General features: G+C 38.8%; 1 protein-coding gene across 2 annotated transcripts in view; it reads left to right on the top strand.

Annotated features, from left to right (window-relative positions):
- Positions 1 to 15,444, top strand: part of snx19b (sorting nexin 19b) — a 40,356-nt gene that overhangs the window by 6,883 nt on the left and 18,029 nt on the right. For both annotated transcript variants that reach the window (XM_059330853.1, XM_059330852.1), the window contains exons 6-11: positions 100 to 200; positions 299 to 418; positions 626 to 750; positions 1,126 to 1,219; positions 1,315 to 1,474; positions 6,651 to 6,780. In XM_059330853.1, the coding sequence (XP_059186836.1) occupies positions 100 to 200; positions 299 to 418; positions 626 to 750; positions 1,126 to 1,219; positions 1,315 to 1,474; positions 6,651 to 6,780 (730 nt within the window). The remainder of the gene's footprint in view (positions 1 to 99; positions 201 to 298; positions 419 to 625; positions 751 to 1,125; positions 1,220 to 1,314; positions 1,475 to 6,650; positions 6,781 to 15,444) is intronic.

Below are 15,444 nucleotides of genomic sequence, written 5' to 3'. Positions count from 1 at the left end.
TTTTGGCCATTGCTTAAAAGATCCAGTTTGATTGATGTTTTGTACTAGAGCCAATATCCTGGACTTTGTTGTAACCTGACTAATCTGGCTGTGTTTCAGGTGTGAAAGGTCCAAAGAAAATATTTCCAGACATGCCATTTGGTAACATGGACAGTGACAAGATAGAGGCCAGGAAAGGACTTTTGGAGACATTTCTAAAGGTTAGTGGATTTATATTATTCGTCAGCCCAAGATAACATTTTATATATTTTTTTCTTATTTCTCAACATGTAGACCATCATTCTGTCCTCTTTTTCAGCAACTCTGTGCTATCCCTGAAATAGCCAACAGTGAAGAGATGCAGGAGTTTCTGGCTCTCAATACAGACGCCAGGATTGCCTTTGTGAAGAAACCTTTCATTGTGTCACGCATAGACAAGGTTTGGTGATGGATATTTCATTTGGGCACAACCAGTACTTGACTTTATGATGAGTACATGTATGTGCAGGGTAATAACTAAAGTCAGACGTGTGGCATAAACGCAAAATTTAATTTGATTCTTTTTTTTTCATGGTTGCACAATTATGTTTTTTAGCAATTTGCAATGGGTTCATAGTAATGCAATACTGTGTGTTTTTGTGTTTAGATTGTGGTGAATGCCATTGTGGACACCCTGAAGACAGCATTTCCTCGTTCAGAACCTCAGAGTCCCACAGAGGATAATGAGACAGAGATGGATGGAGGGAAAATGGGTCTTGACAAGAAGAGCAAGTATGACTCCAGAGATCCAGACCCACTTTTATCCACGTATATAGGGCTGAACGAATTCAAATTAATACCGCAGTGTAGTAGAACACACTTTTCATATCACAAACGCAATGATTACAATTTTTTTTATATTCACTTGACATAACCTTATAATCCAAGATTAGATGCTGTTTTGGAGCTTTAGATAATATCACATTATCGTTATTGAAAGAGTGAGTTTGGATTTAGGAGCATATGTATTAAAGCTAAGCCATTTGTTGTAACACCTGTGTGTTCAGGCTCATAAAGTCTTAATACTGCTTAAAGTATTGGACAATGCTAAATGATAGTTGATTTTGTTTGTGCATATGTGCATACAACTTATTTGTATAATTCCAGGTCTCGTCTGAAGTTCTCTGGTAAAAACATCCCCTTTATGAACGGCTCAGACATTAGACCATCAGTTTTGTTCAGTTGGGACCAAACTAGCACAGTAAGTAACTTCCATGTTGATATGGTATTGACTGCTGCAGTAATCAAATTACTTTTTAGGGGTGATTAATGTTCTACCTTTTTCTTTTCTCAAAGGTGTTTAATGGGATGTCTTTGGGAGATTTGCAAGCCTTTATCACTGACCAAGAAAAACTGGCCACCAGAGTTGAGCTAGAGAGGGAGGACAGTCCAGTAATAAGAGAATTCAAAGGCTATCTGGATGATAACTTGAGAGGAAAACACAGTCAGGAACATGGTAAGAATGGGGCAAGGGGATATGTGACAAAGACAAACTATTCTCTCTGTTATCTGCTTGATATCAGCTGGCCAAGTTGGTACATGTATCAAAGCTGCTGTAGGTAAATTTCAGGACAACTGCCAACACTCTACCACAAGCAACAGAGTTACTATCTACTGCTGTAGGTAAATTTCAGGACATTTTTTTCATTATCACTCTTACACCCAACTGCCAACCAAGGTTATAATAGTTTTGAATTTTTCATTAGTTTTAGTTTTAATTTTGTTGTGAATTTTTGTTTTCAAATTCAGTTAGTTTTAGTTAGTTTTTAGAGTGAGTTTTCTAGTTTTAGTTTAGTTTTTATTTTTTGAAAATGCTTAGTTTTAGTTTAGTTTTTGTTAGTTTTAGTGTTTTAGTTTTTTTGTAATGGGGTATTTGTTGGGTGCGTGATTCAAAGAGGTCATAATAAATGTTTCCTTTATTTCCTTTGGTTTATCATCTCAGCCCCAATAAGGTTATTAACTCTTACGGTTCTGGGTGTTTTGAATTCTGGTTCTAGTGTAGACATCCCAGTCTCAGTAAACATATTTACCATGTGTTGCATGTTCAAATAAATGCACTGAATTATGAATGAAAATAGTTGACAAAAACGAAAACTATGGACATTTTCACTATAATTTTAGTTAGTTTTAGTTAGTTTTGTAACCACACAATACATTTTCAGTTAGTTATCGTTTTTTTAAAAACTCTAGTTTTTATTTTTATTTCAGTTAACGAAAATGTTTTTTCAATTCTAGTTTTTGTTATTTCGTTAGTTTTCGTTAACTATAATAACCTTGACACCACCACAAGCAGCAGAGTTACTATCTGTGATGGCCTTACGACAACTGTCTGATGGCCTCTGTCTAGACTATAATCTAATCATGAATTTGAATCTTCACCTAGCCTCTCATCATTATCCCTGCAATAAGCATGTCTGCTTTTCTACTTTCATTTTCCTTTGTGTTCAAACAACTCAGGAAAGAATGGAAACAACAGTCTGTGAGTCACTGTCTGCCCAACTCTACAACTTTCCACTCAGTATCTCATAAAGCTTACAGTGGGACTATCAGATGGAAACCAGCTTGTTCCGTATTCCAGTCACTCATCAGAGTTATCAGACCGGGTTTATATTCTGGTAACCCTTGGCTTGCTGCTGGAGCTGAATAGAATATACATGAATGTGACTCTGCATGCTAGTCTTTTTATTTCTATTTTTAAACAAAAAACTCCCATTAACAAACAACCCATTGACATGGGATAAAACTGTGGTGGTTGTAATGTGAATAGGTCAATGTGCATCTCAAGGCAGTTCCTGGCTTTGGGGAACAGGATTCAAACTTAATTTAGTGATGTTGATCTTTAAATGTTATATAACTTGATCGGGAGACATTGAGACAAAAGATGAGAGAATGGGCAAGTGAGAGTCAGCAAATCCAGAATTGAAAGTGAAACAAACACGGCTTCAGTTGTAGACATAAACTCTAAAAGAAGTGGATTTAGTCACTGCAGTGTCACACAGCCATTAACTAACAAACGCACTGTGAAAGGGTGAAAGTTCTTAGATGAAATCACGGACAACTCCATGATAGCGACCTCTCAGTTGCAGTTACAGTATAAATGAACATCATGCTGTTTTGGAAAATACCTAAAAACTTGTGATTGAGACCATAAACCCATTAGGAAAATAATTGCGTAATAAATCAAAACAGATGTAGGTTCATTTCCTCATTGACTTCTATACAATCATATTTCTCTTTGCAGTCATCAGTCGCCCCCTGCTGGCCATTAGAAAGTCTGCAAGTTTAAAGCACTTCTTCATTGGCTTCACTTTTCAGACCCAGTTTGCCGCTTAGTTGTAGACTGGAGTCTATGAATGCTGACTGCAAGATTAGTCTATAATAGCAGTCTTAAGCCCAATCCCCACTGAACACATTTTCAGAAGCCTTTTTTTTCTGTCCTTTGCGCATCTCACAGATCAAATAGGTTTCCATTCTATGAAATGTGTCAATCCCCACTGAGGGCATGATATGTGCGTCTTACGGTGACCCCCGTGTGTTTTAACACACATAAAAGCTGTTTTTTTCATGTTTAGGGAAGCGTTGTTCTGCATAGATGGCTGTTTAAATCACTCAAATATCCCGCTGTATATGTGTTTTGAACTTATTTACAGCATTCATCATTGATCAAGACTTCCATCAATCAGTAGATACAAACATTGTTGATGTTGAAATTAAAACTATTAAGTGAGTAATCAATAATTTTTCACAGATTTCTGCTCTTAATCAGCCCGGTGAAGGCAGGTCAACTCAGCTCAAAGCCGCCAGCGTAGTGAGGAATGAGGAACCCACAGACAGACCGGGAGCCTTGTTTATGAATCAGTTAACATGTAAACAGTTAATATGTTTAAAACACATGTACAGCGTAATATTTGCATGATTCAAAGAGCTGTCTTATGAAGATTATGCTTCACTTAATGCAACGGAAGACGTAGTCAGTGTGGATTGCACAATAAAAGGTATAGGGGATTCCCAGTGGAGGACAGTCCAGTAATAAGAGAATTCAAAGGCTATCTGGATGATAACTTGAGAGGAAAACACAGTCAGGAACATGGTAAGAATGGGGCAAGGGGATATGTGACAAAGACAAACTATTCTCTCTATGTTCTCTGCTTGATATCAGATGGCCAAGTTGGTACATGTATCAAAGCTGCTGTAGGTAAATTTCAGGACATTTTTTTTCATTATCACCCTTACACCCAACTGCCAACACACCCAGTAATATAATTGGGTCGAATGTGACATAAATGTGCATTCAGTTCGCCTGCATTATATGCACTTCCCCTCTATGAAAGCAGTATTGCACTCAGGGACCAATAAAATACAAACTTAAAACATTAGCTCTGGCCATGGCCATGTTTTTGCTGTTGCTTACCATGCAGACTTCAGTACTTAATGCAGCCCTCCAGGTTTGTGGGTAATCTGTGTTCCAGCTCGTCCCAAAAGTACGCCACCAAATACCAGTGAGGGATTGGATTTTCGAGGACATTAACCACATGACACCACAGTCTTCTTCGCATTAGGAAGGGACTGTTGGCGAGCCCTAATATAATAAAAGTATAATTATATAATATAGCCTTACATAACCCTTAACTGTAAGCTTTCCTTAACTCTTAATTGGAATGTCTCTGGCCATCTACCATGTTGCAGCATGTATCATCACTGCTCCATTTTTTTCTCCATCGCAGGGAATCACCTTAGGAAAAATGGATGATCTCATTAACAACATATGGAAACGATCTCTGCATTTGCTTGACATTAGGATGAGACATTCACTGTTCAATTGAATCCAAATTGCACTTCTTCCTTGTTAAGCATCTGGTCATTGTCTTTTTGAAGGACAGTTTTTTTTCCTTCCAGGCAGTCAGGGTGAATGAAGGGTGGTTGAAGAGCTTAGTTCAGAGTAGGCTCTGAAATGTTCCACTGAAAGAGTTACCAGACTGACAGTTGACAATATGCTACCTTCACAGCAGACTGATAGATGTCTGAAAACCTCTTTGTTTCAATCAGTGTATTTACACTACATTAAATCTTTATAAACAGCCCAATACCCAACTATGAAATTCATTCTGCACTGAATAACAGACACAGAAAATTTAGAAGGTAATCTCAAGTAGTTTGATTTGAAAAAAAAAACCCCAAACAACTATATTTATGTAATTTTGGATCTAAAATTTCAAGTCAAGTTCAAACCTCAGGTTGCTCTACTTGGACTGAACTGGTAAAATTCAGACAGCAAAATTACAGATGAAAATGTAAACTTTAACACTATCGAGAATAGCAATAAAACTTGAATGAAGTTAACCTCTGCACAGTCAGGCTCAGTACTGTCAGTCATGTGATCCAAGAAAGAGAAGTACAGGTTAGTGGCTTGAATTTCTGAATGTGTCAAAAAAAAAAAAAAAAAACCCAGAAAAGGGTGTTTTTGAGGGGAATTCAAACCACATGAAGCCAAATGGACTATTCCCAAAGAAAAACATATTAGTGGTCTCATATTTTTAAGATTATATTGGAACAGCTCATCCACAAATTCTACCCTTAAAGTTCAATTTTGATTAACCATGTCAGATGTTAATTTAACTATAACACCATCACTAGCTACAACCTCAATGCAAAATGTATAGTCAAATCAGCACAGTTTGTAAAGTTTAACTTGACCATTTTGCATTTTTGTTGAGGTATAGAAGTACCTTACAAACTTGTCAGGCAGTGTTTATGTGTTGCATGGAGCCAAAAGTGATTTGTTTTGCATCCAAAGCTGCACTTTGTGAGTGTGTTCTTCTCAAGCTTGTGCGCACAAGATTCCACAGTTTTCCCTGGCAATGTATTCTCATGAACCGTCTGCATGATATCTTAAAATAACTTGTGTACAACGTAATGGTTGCAGACAGAGCTAATCGGTTTCATTGAGGCAACAAAACTATTTGGTTACGGAAAAAATGATAAATGTTTTTTTTTAAATAAATACACCCCTTTCCATGAGTATACTGTAACCGGATTAAGGCAGAGTAGTTTGATTGATTACATGGTTGTTTACGTGGCTTGCAGAACAAAATAAACATACACACAGGATACCAGTTTGGAAGAAGTAACATTAAGAGAAAAAACCTGCCTTTGCTTGATTACAGATTAGGGGAATTAAACTCACAGCAGTAAACTGGTTACTCATCTTTGCATGCAGCTAATCAGTAATCAGATTTCTCCTTCACTTGCTGCCATATTTAAAATATTACAAAGATATGTATTTAATGCATATGAGAATACAACATCATATGTTTGCAGAGGATTTGGGTTGGCTGCACATAGAGGCGACAGGCTTACACTCAGATATCGTGGAGCATGGTTGATTTTTAAGGTGCATAAATAAAAAAAGTAACACTCAGCAGATCCAGCAGCATCTACATCTAACCACATGAGGGCAGTGTTAATAAGTGTATAAAGTGGAGTGCTGATGGTATTTCTGGACCTGCATGTTCATCAGATACACATCAGAAATGTATGCTTGTTTTCAGATATACATACATTGCACAGTAAATATTTTTTTTATGTCATAGTGAGTTGTTTTTTTATGTGTGTCTTGCATGTTGTGGGCACAGCATCTGAGACGGCCCTGGCTGAGGTAGCTCTGAACATCCTGTGTCTGCTGATGAAGAAGCAGTGGAGCTGGCTGTGCACTGAAAACATTCAGAGGACCATCAGGCTGCTGTTTGGGACCCTGATTAACAGGTGACATGCTACAGTCATTCAACAGTCCTGGGATACCACAAAAGTACTTTAAGAAGGTTTTTTCACCATAAAGCCAAAACATAATTGATAGTAAGGCAACTTTTGCATCAATTACTTGGAGGGAGATAAATAAATGTAGAGAAGTATCACTTGAAATTCCCTTTTTAATGACACTAAAACGTTCACAATTAAATTGTGTCTCAAACTTATGCAATGACAAGTTTCAATGCAATTCTAAATATATTGTAGATAGATTTGCTCACTATCCCTCTTCATATCAGCACATTAAGTTTCTTTTTACCTAAGGTCATAATGTTCCCACAACTGAGCACGGTATGTCTGTAAGGTATGTCTGGTCAGTGGTTGTTTGGCGGTTACACATGGTATGTGAACTCTAAGTAGACTGTGAAGGATTGTTTAGGTATTTTTGGCAGCCTGGTAGCTTTAAACTGTGCAACTCAAAGCACACTGTGAGTCCCAGTGGTTTATGTCCCTGATTCCAAAGTCTTTTGTTTTGATCAGCACATCTGAGCTAAATAGTGTGATGTCAGGTTTATTGACTATTTTTCACCACCTGTATGTTCTCGACACTCAAGTAGAACATCCTTACAGGATCAACAGGTCCTCCTGCTAGCAAAAGAGTATATTGTGGTGTGAGAGAGAACTGGTTTGAATGATCTTAGTTTTGATTCATCAAGCCTTTCCTGACACTTACTGGGCCCCGTTTAGCTGGTCTTCCCGTCTGCCACATCCTCCACTGCTTTCTGGAGGATTCAGAGGCTTCACAGGGCACTAAGGATGTATAATCCCTTCAGTGTGTTTTAGGCCGATGTCGGGATTTTCTCCCAGTTGGATCCCTGAAGGCTTCCAGGAGAATTCTTAGCCATTCAAATCTTTCTCCCAAACTATCTTACTGTAACAGAGAGCTTTCAGTCTGAAGGAGCAGTGGTTCTATTTTGAGATCCATTCATTATCAGTGTGCTTTAAATGTACTAGTTTGTACAATGTCGTTTGACCATGTCTAAAGGCACAAGTGTTTATATCTATTAAAAATGGCCACACTCAAAGATGGGGTGGAAGAGAGAGGAAAGACTTGATGTTCCTTTTAAAAGGGGGGATACTCACACACATTTTAGCATAATCTCTTGAGGGTATTCATAGTTTTGACCTTTATTGTATTGTGTTAAAAAAGAAATAAAGAAAACTTAAAGGACAATTTCAAACCCAACCCAACTACTTTCTCATAGGGGGGTAAAGGTTCTAATAAAATGTCGGTGTGCTCTTGTGCTGCTGTAGCCCATTTGCTTCAAGGTTGGATATGTTGTGCGTTCAGAGATGGTCTTCTGTGGACCTTGGTTGTAACAAGTGGTTATTTAAGTTACTGTTGCTTTTCTATCATCTCCAACCACTGGGTGACTGGTTATAAGCAGATGTTGGAACAAACCACCTGATATAGATCTTATCTCTATAAGCCTGGCTGATGCTTCATGGCTCATGTAGTTCATTTTTCTCTACCTTTACCAAACCTTTGCCTCTGTATGACTTTGTCTTCTTAAAGTTATTTTACGAGCTCTTTCTGCAACAAAGAAGTGATGGAAACTTCTACATAGTAGGGGGCGGCTGAGTCTGTGGACTCAGCTAGGTCAGGACATGAAAACACATGGTTTCTAGTGGAGATTCCACAGAGAGAGCTGTTTATGAGCTGGAGAGGGGTCTCTGGCTTAGGTACAGTCGTTAGTCAAGACAGCTGATATTTTAGACAAGGGCTGGCTATGAGCCTTTGCAGTGTTCCGTGTTTTAAAAAATCATGGGCATCACTTGTCATGCTATTAATCACTTCACAGAAACAGAAACCGTAAAGAAATATGCTGATCCGAGAAACTTTTTGAATGGTATGTACACTTTTTACTATTACATTTGTTGTAAAATAGAGTCCATGTGCTAACATGCATGAATGCTCCACAATTATGCCCTCAATAGAATGCCTGACATTAACTCCCCAAACATTTGTCGCAGATAGGTATAGCTCCTGCTGCCAGTAGACGGAACATGCAGACAATGTTCTCAGGTTCTAGTGTTTGTGGTCTTAGTGCTGTGACCTCACGTTCCCTGGGGTGTCAGGACCTGGAATATCGTGTGTACATATTGATATTGGGCTCTCTATTTTAAGCAGTCCCACCAGCCAAGTATGAGAGGCCTTGTGCTTTTGTTTGGCCTCGTCTATATTAAGCAACAGTCTGTCAACATTGCGCTGACATGTCCCAGTGTGGCAGGTATCTTGTCTCATCAACTGGTTTCTCTGTGCAGAGCAGACGAGATGCTCTGAACTGCTGTTGATGGAAACACTACTTTTGACATTTTGTTACTCAGTTAGCTCTGTATCATTTTTAGTTTTTTAGTATTAAAAAATAATTAAAAGTGGAAGAAGATGAATAAAAAGTGTTGCACAAAAGTAAAATGCAAAAGTAAAGCAGCATTCGCTTACATAGAAGATTAAAATGACATAAAACTCTTATGTAAAAGCCACTTTAGTAAAAGGAAAAAGTAATGTGAAAGAATGATGTGAATGATAGTTCAAATTGTTAGCGTATGTCAGGGTGTTTTAAAGCGTCTGGGCTCACAGACTGGGCTTTAGCCAGGATTTACTGATGGTTACCAGAACCTTGCCTGCGTATTTTGGGATGCACTCCATCTGATTAAGAGATACAAAAGACAAAGAGGTAGCAATTTTAGTTTCCATTCTTGGCCAAGCCTTAAAGCTCAGTTAAAGAACGTTTTTAGCCATGCTAGCTGCATGACTTTTGGGGTCACAATGGTGGTCGGTCGGTTGATCCACCACGTTGGTTCAGACAGACCAACAATTTTGTACAGACACACACGCAATTTTTATGACCTTTGTGATCCCCTGATTCTTCATCTAGTGCATCATCAGGTCAACATTTTATTTGTGTTATACCCTACTAGCATTGTCATTATGAATGGAGCACAGCTGTGCTTAAGAGCATCCTCACAGAGGCATGGCTGTTGACTGTTAGTTACACAGCACACAATCTGGGCTAGAGTTGTATTTTGCCTCTTTGTTATACGTAGTTATAGGTGTGTTTTGGGCATAACAAGAATTAAACTCATCGGAGTTTCCTCCCATTCCCTGCATCTGTTGAAATAAAAAAATAAAAAAACAATTGAAGCAAGGAACAAGAAATTTACCAGTGACCATTCACATACCATCTGTGCTCATGTTGATGATGACCTGATGATGCTTTGCCGTTCAGGGGACGTGCCACATTAAAAAAATATTCTCACCATTGGCTGCCTTTTTTTTTCTCATCGTCAAGACTGTGCAAGACCCGATCCTGATCTGTTCATAGTCTTAAAGAGTTAAAGGGAAATGTAAAAAAAACTCTTTAAAAAAAACTGTATCAAGCATATTCAACCCCCCCCCCCCCCCCAAAAAATATTTTTAGATACTGAAGAAAATTGAAATTTAACTATAATTAAAGTTATGCTTTATGATATTCAAGATGTGCCATTTGTATATTTTTTTGTAAATAAAGATTTCAGATTTGGGATTTAATCATTTAATTTTTTGATTTATTTTGTCAGGTTTAACAATACAATTTGACAAAAAAAAAAAAGGTTATTGGGACCCACTCAATTGGTTTTCGGATTCTGAAAGCTGAAGACCTCAGTTTTTAAAAACGGCAAAACATTAATTAAAAGATAATTGTGCAATATAGATTTTTGTAAATACCTAATTCCAGAAGGTGGTCTGTGGATTAAGAGGTTTAAAAATCTGACAGGTTACGTGAAGTGCTGTGTAGTTTTCTTTTGGTGGGAGGCAAATTAAAGCTGCAGGCGGTAGAAACCTTATCCATGCCAGTCTACTGATGTACTGGATGCACGTCTGTCAGAATTCAATTTGGAATTGTGAGTGAATAGAGAGAGCGTGGGCTTGTGTGTGGGAGATGAAACCAGGACCCAACAGGCCAAATGTGGGTCTGTGAGTGTGTGACAGGTCTGGCTGGAAAAGCCGGCTCTCTGCTCCTATAAATGGGGTCCAAGGCGAGGCTCTGGTTTGGGAGATGTCTGATTTTTATGGACTGGAAAGTGGGACAGTTTAAGATGAATATAGTCTCTTTCTCTTAGACAGCAGTCTGGATGGAAAATCCAGCTGGAGCCAGATTGTTGTCAGTGTCTAGATGTACTGTAGATGTAGCAGAGTGCTGCCACTTTATGTCAACATTACAAGCATTCGTAAGGGATACTCAATGTGTTTGCTTAAATGTGTCTGTAAACATAATGCTTCCTCTATTTGCCAAATTAAATGGACGTAAAGACCATTGGGTGATTATCTTGAGGTAAACATCCATCAATATAAATAACTGTCAGTTACACTTTCAGAATAGCAAAAATAAATGTAGGGGTGTCAATCAAGATCAGATCAAAATTAGCTTTCAATTTCAATTTTAGAAAAAAGCAGAATTGGCAAAATCAAAAATGTGACCATATGTGTGGAAATTATGTCCCCTGTTCTGTGGATCTTTACAAATGAAGAATGTAGTCACGTACACTGGACAGCATTGGCTGAAAGCATGTGGTGAAGAAAGTGGGTTAGTGGCCATGATCACATAATATAATGATTGTAATTAATCTAATTGCGTCAAGTGGTCCAGATTTTCTCGGGCAAGCTGGTTTGCCATTGGACTGTCGTCAGAAACAGACTAAGTATGGAACATTCCCTCTGCGAGTCCAGAGTACATGTTGTATTGGCTGATGAATTGACACTTTTACACGGGTTGTGTTTGTCAGGACACCTGTACTACCATGCTGATGCTGGCTTTTTCCTGTTTGTCGATGGGATGCTTGTAAGTCTGAAGGGCTTCCTTATTGCTCTACAACTCGTTTAACCTCAGCAAACTCCATGTGGCACCTCTATTCTGCCAGTCTTTTTCTGCACCTGTCCCACAATGACATGATTCTTTATTTTTACTCCCTAAAACAGCATATTAATACTTCCATAAACAAATCAAATGGTGCCCCAAGTCCTTGCTGACAGCTTGATGATGGAGGTGAGGATGAAGGGGAGCATGGAGGATTTAAAGCTTGTCAACAGTTGTCATAGAGAACGCTCTCACTCTCTCAATCTTTTTCTTTTGCACTCTCAGTCTCTGGTTCACTTACACTGTTAATTAATACCCGGGGATCTCCGTCTGAAATACAGCGGCCTGCTTGGGTTTTAGTAGTGGTGAACAACAAGTTGTTTGGCTTCAGGGAAAGTGGTTTTGGTCTAGCTGCTGCACTATTTAGCTTGTGACCACATTGTGTTATTTGGAGAGAACTCTGAAGATGTGGTCAGAACTCCAACATTCACAAAATATATAACACTGGCTTTTGTAAGTAGTATATTTAATTCACCATGAGTCCACTTGCATGCTATTTCATAATTTGTTTTTTCAATTTTAAGTATTGGCAGTTTGCTCTTGAATGCAGAAGGTTTGCACAGAGTATGATCAGATGGATTACTTCAGAGCACTGGAGCATGCTGTATCCAATAACAACAGTCTTGAATGTTAATCTAGTTATTATAGTCATTCCTAATATGATGTTTTCGCTTCAGGCTTATGTAGATAAAAATGTTAAGACCATGCCATCAAGCACACTTTGTCCTCACAAAGCAGGATACCATACCTTTCAAAACTGTATGGTTTATAAGGCTCTGTAAAAGAGGCTTTGTCAAGAACAAAATGAACTCTTGGTCCACTTGCTAGTTTTACCCGCAACCAGCTGCTCTTGTTGGTAGGACCAAAAAACTTCCCCAACTTCTAGCAGACATAGTTTTTGGCATGGAGGTCAAGTATGCGTTTGAGAAGGTGTGTGTTTTTTTTATTGTCAATTGGCTAAAAGGGGGTGCAGCAATGAGTGGACCAAAAGGCGCACACTTCTATAGACTTTTTTTGGAAAGGTTGGTCATGAAGAAAATGGACTGATTTACTATTAATGCCAATTGGAAAAAGAGGGTGGGCAGTGGGAGCAGCCTAAAACAAAAAGCTGCATAACTTCAAAATGGATTAATGTACCATGGCCAAACTTTTGTTTGTCGTAGGCTCTTGTGGGATGCATCACTAAACACAGCGGAGAGTTCCTCTTTTGTTATAATGTTTTTTTCCTACCACCTAATATTTTTTTAAACTGATGATCCATTTCTCATCTACACTAATCCCCCAGGGATTTTTCGTAGTGGCCAAACAGTGGAATTACAGCTTCTGGGTCGGTCACATGATGCCATGTGACCCAACAAGTAATTTCCCCATAGACTTAGATTGAAATCATTCAATTATTTTATGTTTCCATTCTGGAAGTGGACTTCCTCTAAAATATACTTAGCATACACTTAAACTGATGTAGATTGTTTTAGGTGGTTAAACAAGCAGAACTAAGTGGGAAGGAACAGAAGACGTTTATCAGTGTTGTGTACAATAGCTTGTTGTGCTGCCCACTTGGGGGCAAAACATCAATTAATACAGGTCTAAGAAACGCCAGTGTGATAGATACATGTTGAGTGTTTTTTTTCAAATTGGTAAATCATCCTAGTCTGTCAGGCCCTATGGTCAGGCCACAGCACCAGCAGTAAAATGTAGGCAAAATGTAGGACTCCACTCTGTGCTGCTGTCATATGTTCAAAAGATCCATATGTAGTGATGTTTACCCATGTCAGGCGACTCATTTGCGTGGCAGTTGATGCAGGCTTGCTGCCACCTTCAACTGAGAGAAGAAAAATCATTGTTCAAATTAATTAGTTCAGGCACTTACTGGTCTAAAATTGTCACATAAACAATTATGTATCGGCAGATATTTAGTTTGAGTTATTAACAGCATGAGATAAAAGTTATGTGCGTCTGGCTTTGAAGACTATTTTTAATCTTCTAGTTGTGAATTTAGTAGCCGTTGTTCCTAGGATTTATTCCTTTGGACATAGTGTTTCATTTGGCACCTCTGCCTGACTGTGTCAGAGCTCATTTTTTTATTGTGTCTTAACATAACAGAACCCCTCATGCCGTGTTACTGTGAAGACCTAATGATTCTCAGTGACAGCGATGTGGGGAATCCAGGGATTTAAGTCTTTCTCCTCTAAAGGATTGGCCCAAAAACCCATCCATCCTCAACTCTGGGGGATTTTGACACCACTGGTTGTTTTCACAGTGAGGGGGTGATATCAGAGTCCTCTGCTGTTTTTCTGTTCTGGTGCTGTTCCTTTGACATATGGGTCCTGGGGCCAGGCATGAGGTATAAACAGAAATCCCTGCTTGGAAGCTCCAAGCTTCATCTGTCTGCAAGAATTCCCTCTCAGGCTGAGTGTGCCGGTGGTCAGACGGGTGGGCCATACATGACAGATTTGGTAATGGTGGGAAGAAGAGGAGGGAGTGTTGGATGGAAAGATGTGGTTACATAATGTTGCGGGCTATCTATCAGTCTCTGTAAAGTGGAGGAGGTGTGATGACCCTGGACAGGCTGTTCCTGAGATGAGACAAATTCAGACCCAGTCCTCATAGTGCAATCAGACTGTCTGAGTGGTTTATATCCCACCCTGTGTTTCAGTTGGAAGTGTGCCCACTGTCATGTCACTATCACGTTTGCTCGGGACATTATTCCTTTTTTACACCTACAGACGTTTCTGAAATATAAATATTGTCTTCTATTACAGGCTAATAGTAGTCTGCAGTTGCTTTCAAATTCCTACAGACATATGTAATCGTCTCAAGGGGACATTATAGGGCAAATACCCAGGTCACTTCTCATGAACGTTATGAAACGCACTTAACCCCCAGCCGCTATGTGCCATCAGTTAAAGCTTGCCAGCTTCTGTGTCCATTTATCCTTATTTAGTGTTCGTGAGTTGTAGGGACACCAGAATCCTTCCTCCCCAGGACATGAAAGATAATATGGCTAATTATTGTCCACACTTGATAAAGTTAGATGGGCTACATGCTAAAATGCTGTTGGGATGTTTGCAACGTGAACTTGGTAAGTGACCCTTTGGCCTCTTCACGTCTCTGATGTCTGTTTTTACCGCTCACCTGAGCCTGAGGCCCGTGATGTGGCTCCATAGTCATGGTTCGTCTTCTGTCTCCAGAGACATACTTGTGCAATGACATCTTGTCTGTCGAAAACTGTCTGTAGGCTGATTTTAGCTCAAACAGGACCTGGTTATACTAGTCTGTGTTTACCATAAATGGCAACAAAAATAAATCCCACTGGAGTACAACTCGTACAAAGTTGTTGGCCAGCTCAGCTGATGTTGTACGTGTTTTTGGATTCTCTTGCGTCACTGATTATTGATTTCCTGCCAAGTATTTGAAGCATTTCCCCTTTATCTTGATTGGCGTTGATTGTGTCTGGTTGATTTATGGAGCTGAGCCCACTAGTTCATTTTATCATTTGATTCAGATCCTTGAGCTTTGAGTGTAACCAGACTCTCTCTAAACTCTATTTGACTATCTTAATTAGGCTAAAAGTACAGCGTGTGTTACAACTTAAGAATTAAAGCTTTAAATTGAAATTCAGTTTTGAAAATACATTTGCATATTTATCCTTGGTATTTGTTTTGAGTTATGTGCATATATGGGCAAATTGTAAAATGAAAATTAAGAAATGAATGTTCCTGCA

Source organism: Centropristis striata, chromosome 4 (genome assembly GCF_030273125.1).
Source record: "Centropristis striata isolate RG_2023a ecotype Rhode Island chromosome 4, C.striata_1.0, whole genome shotgun sequence".
NCBI lineage: Eukaryota > Metazoa > Chordata > Actinopteri > Perciformes > Serranidae > Centropristis > Centropristis striata.
This window is presented reverse-complemented; position numbering and strand designations above follow the sequence as displayed.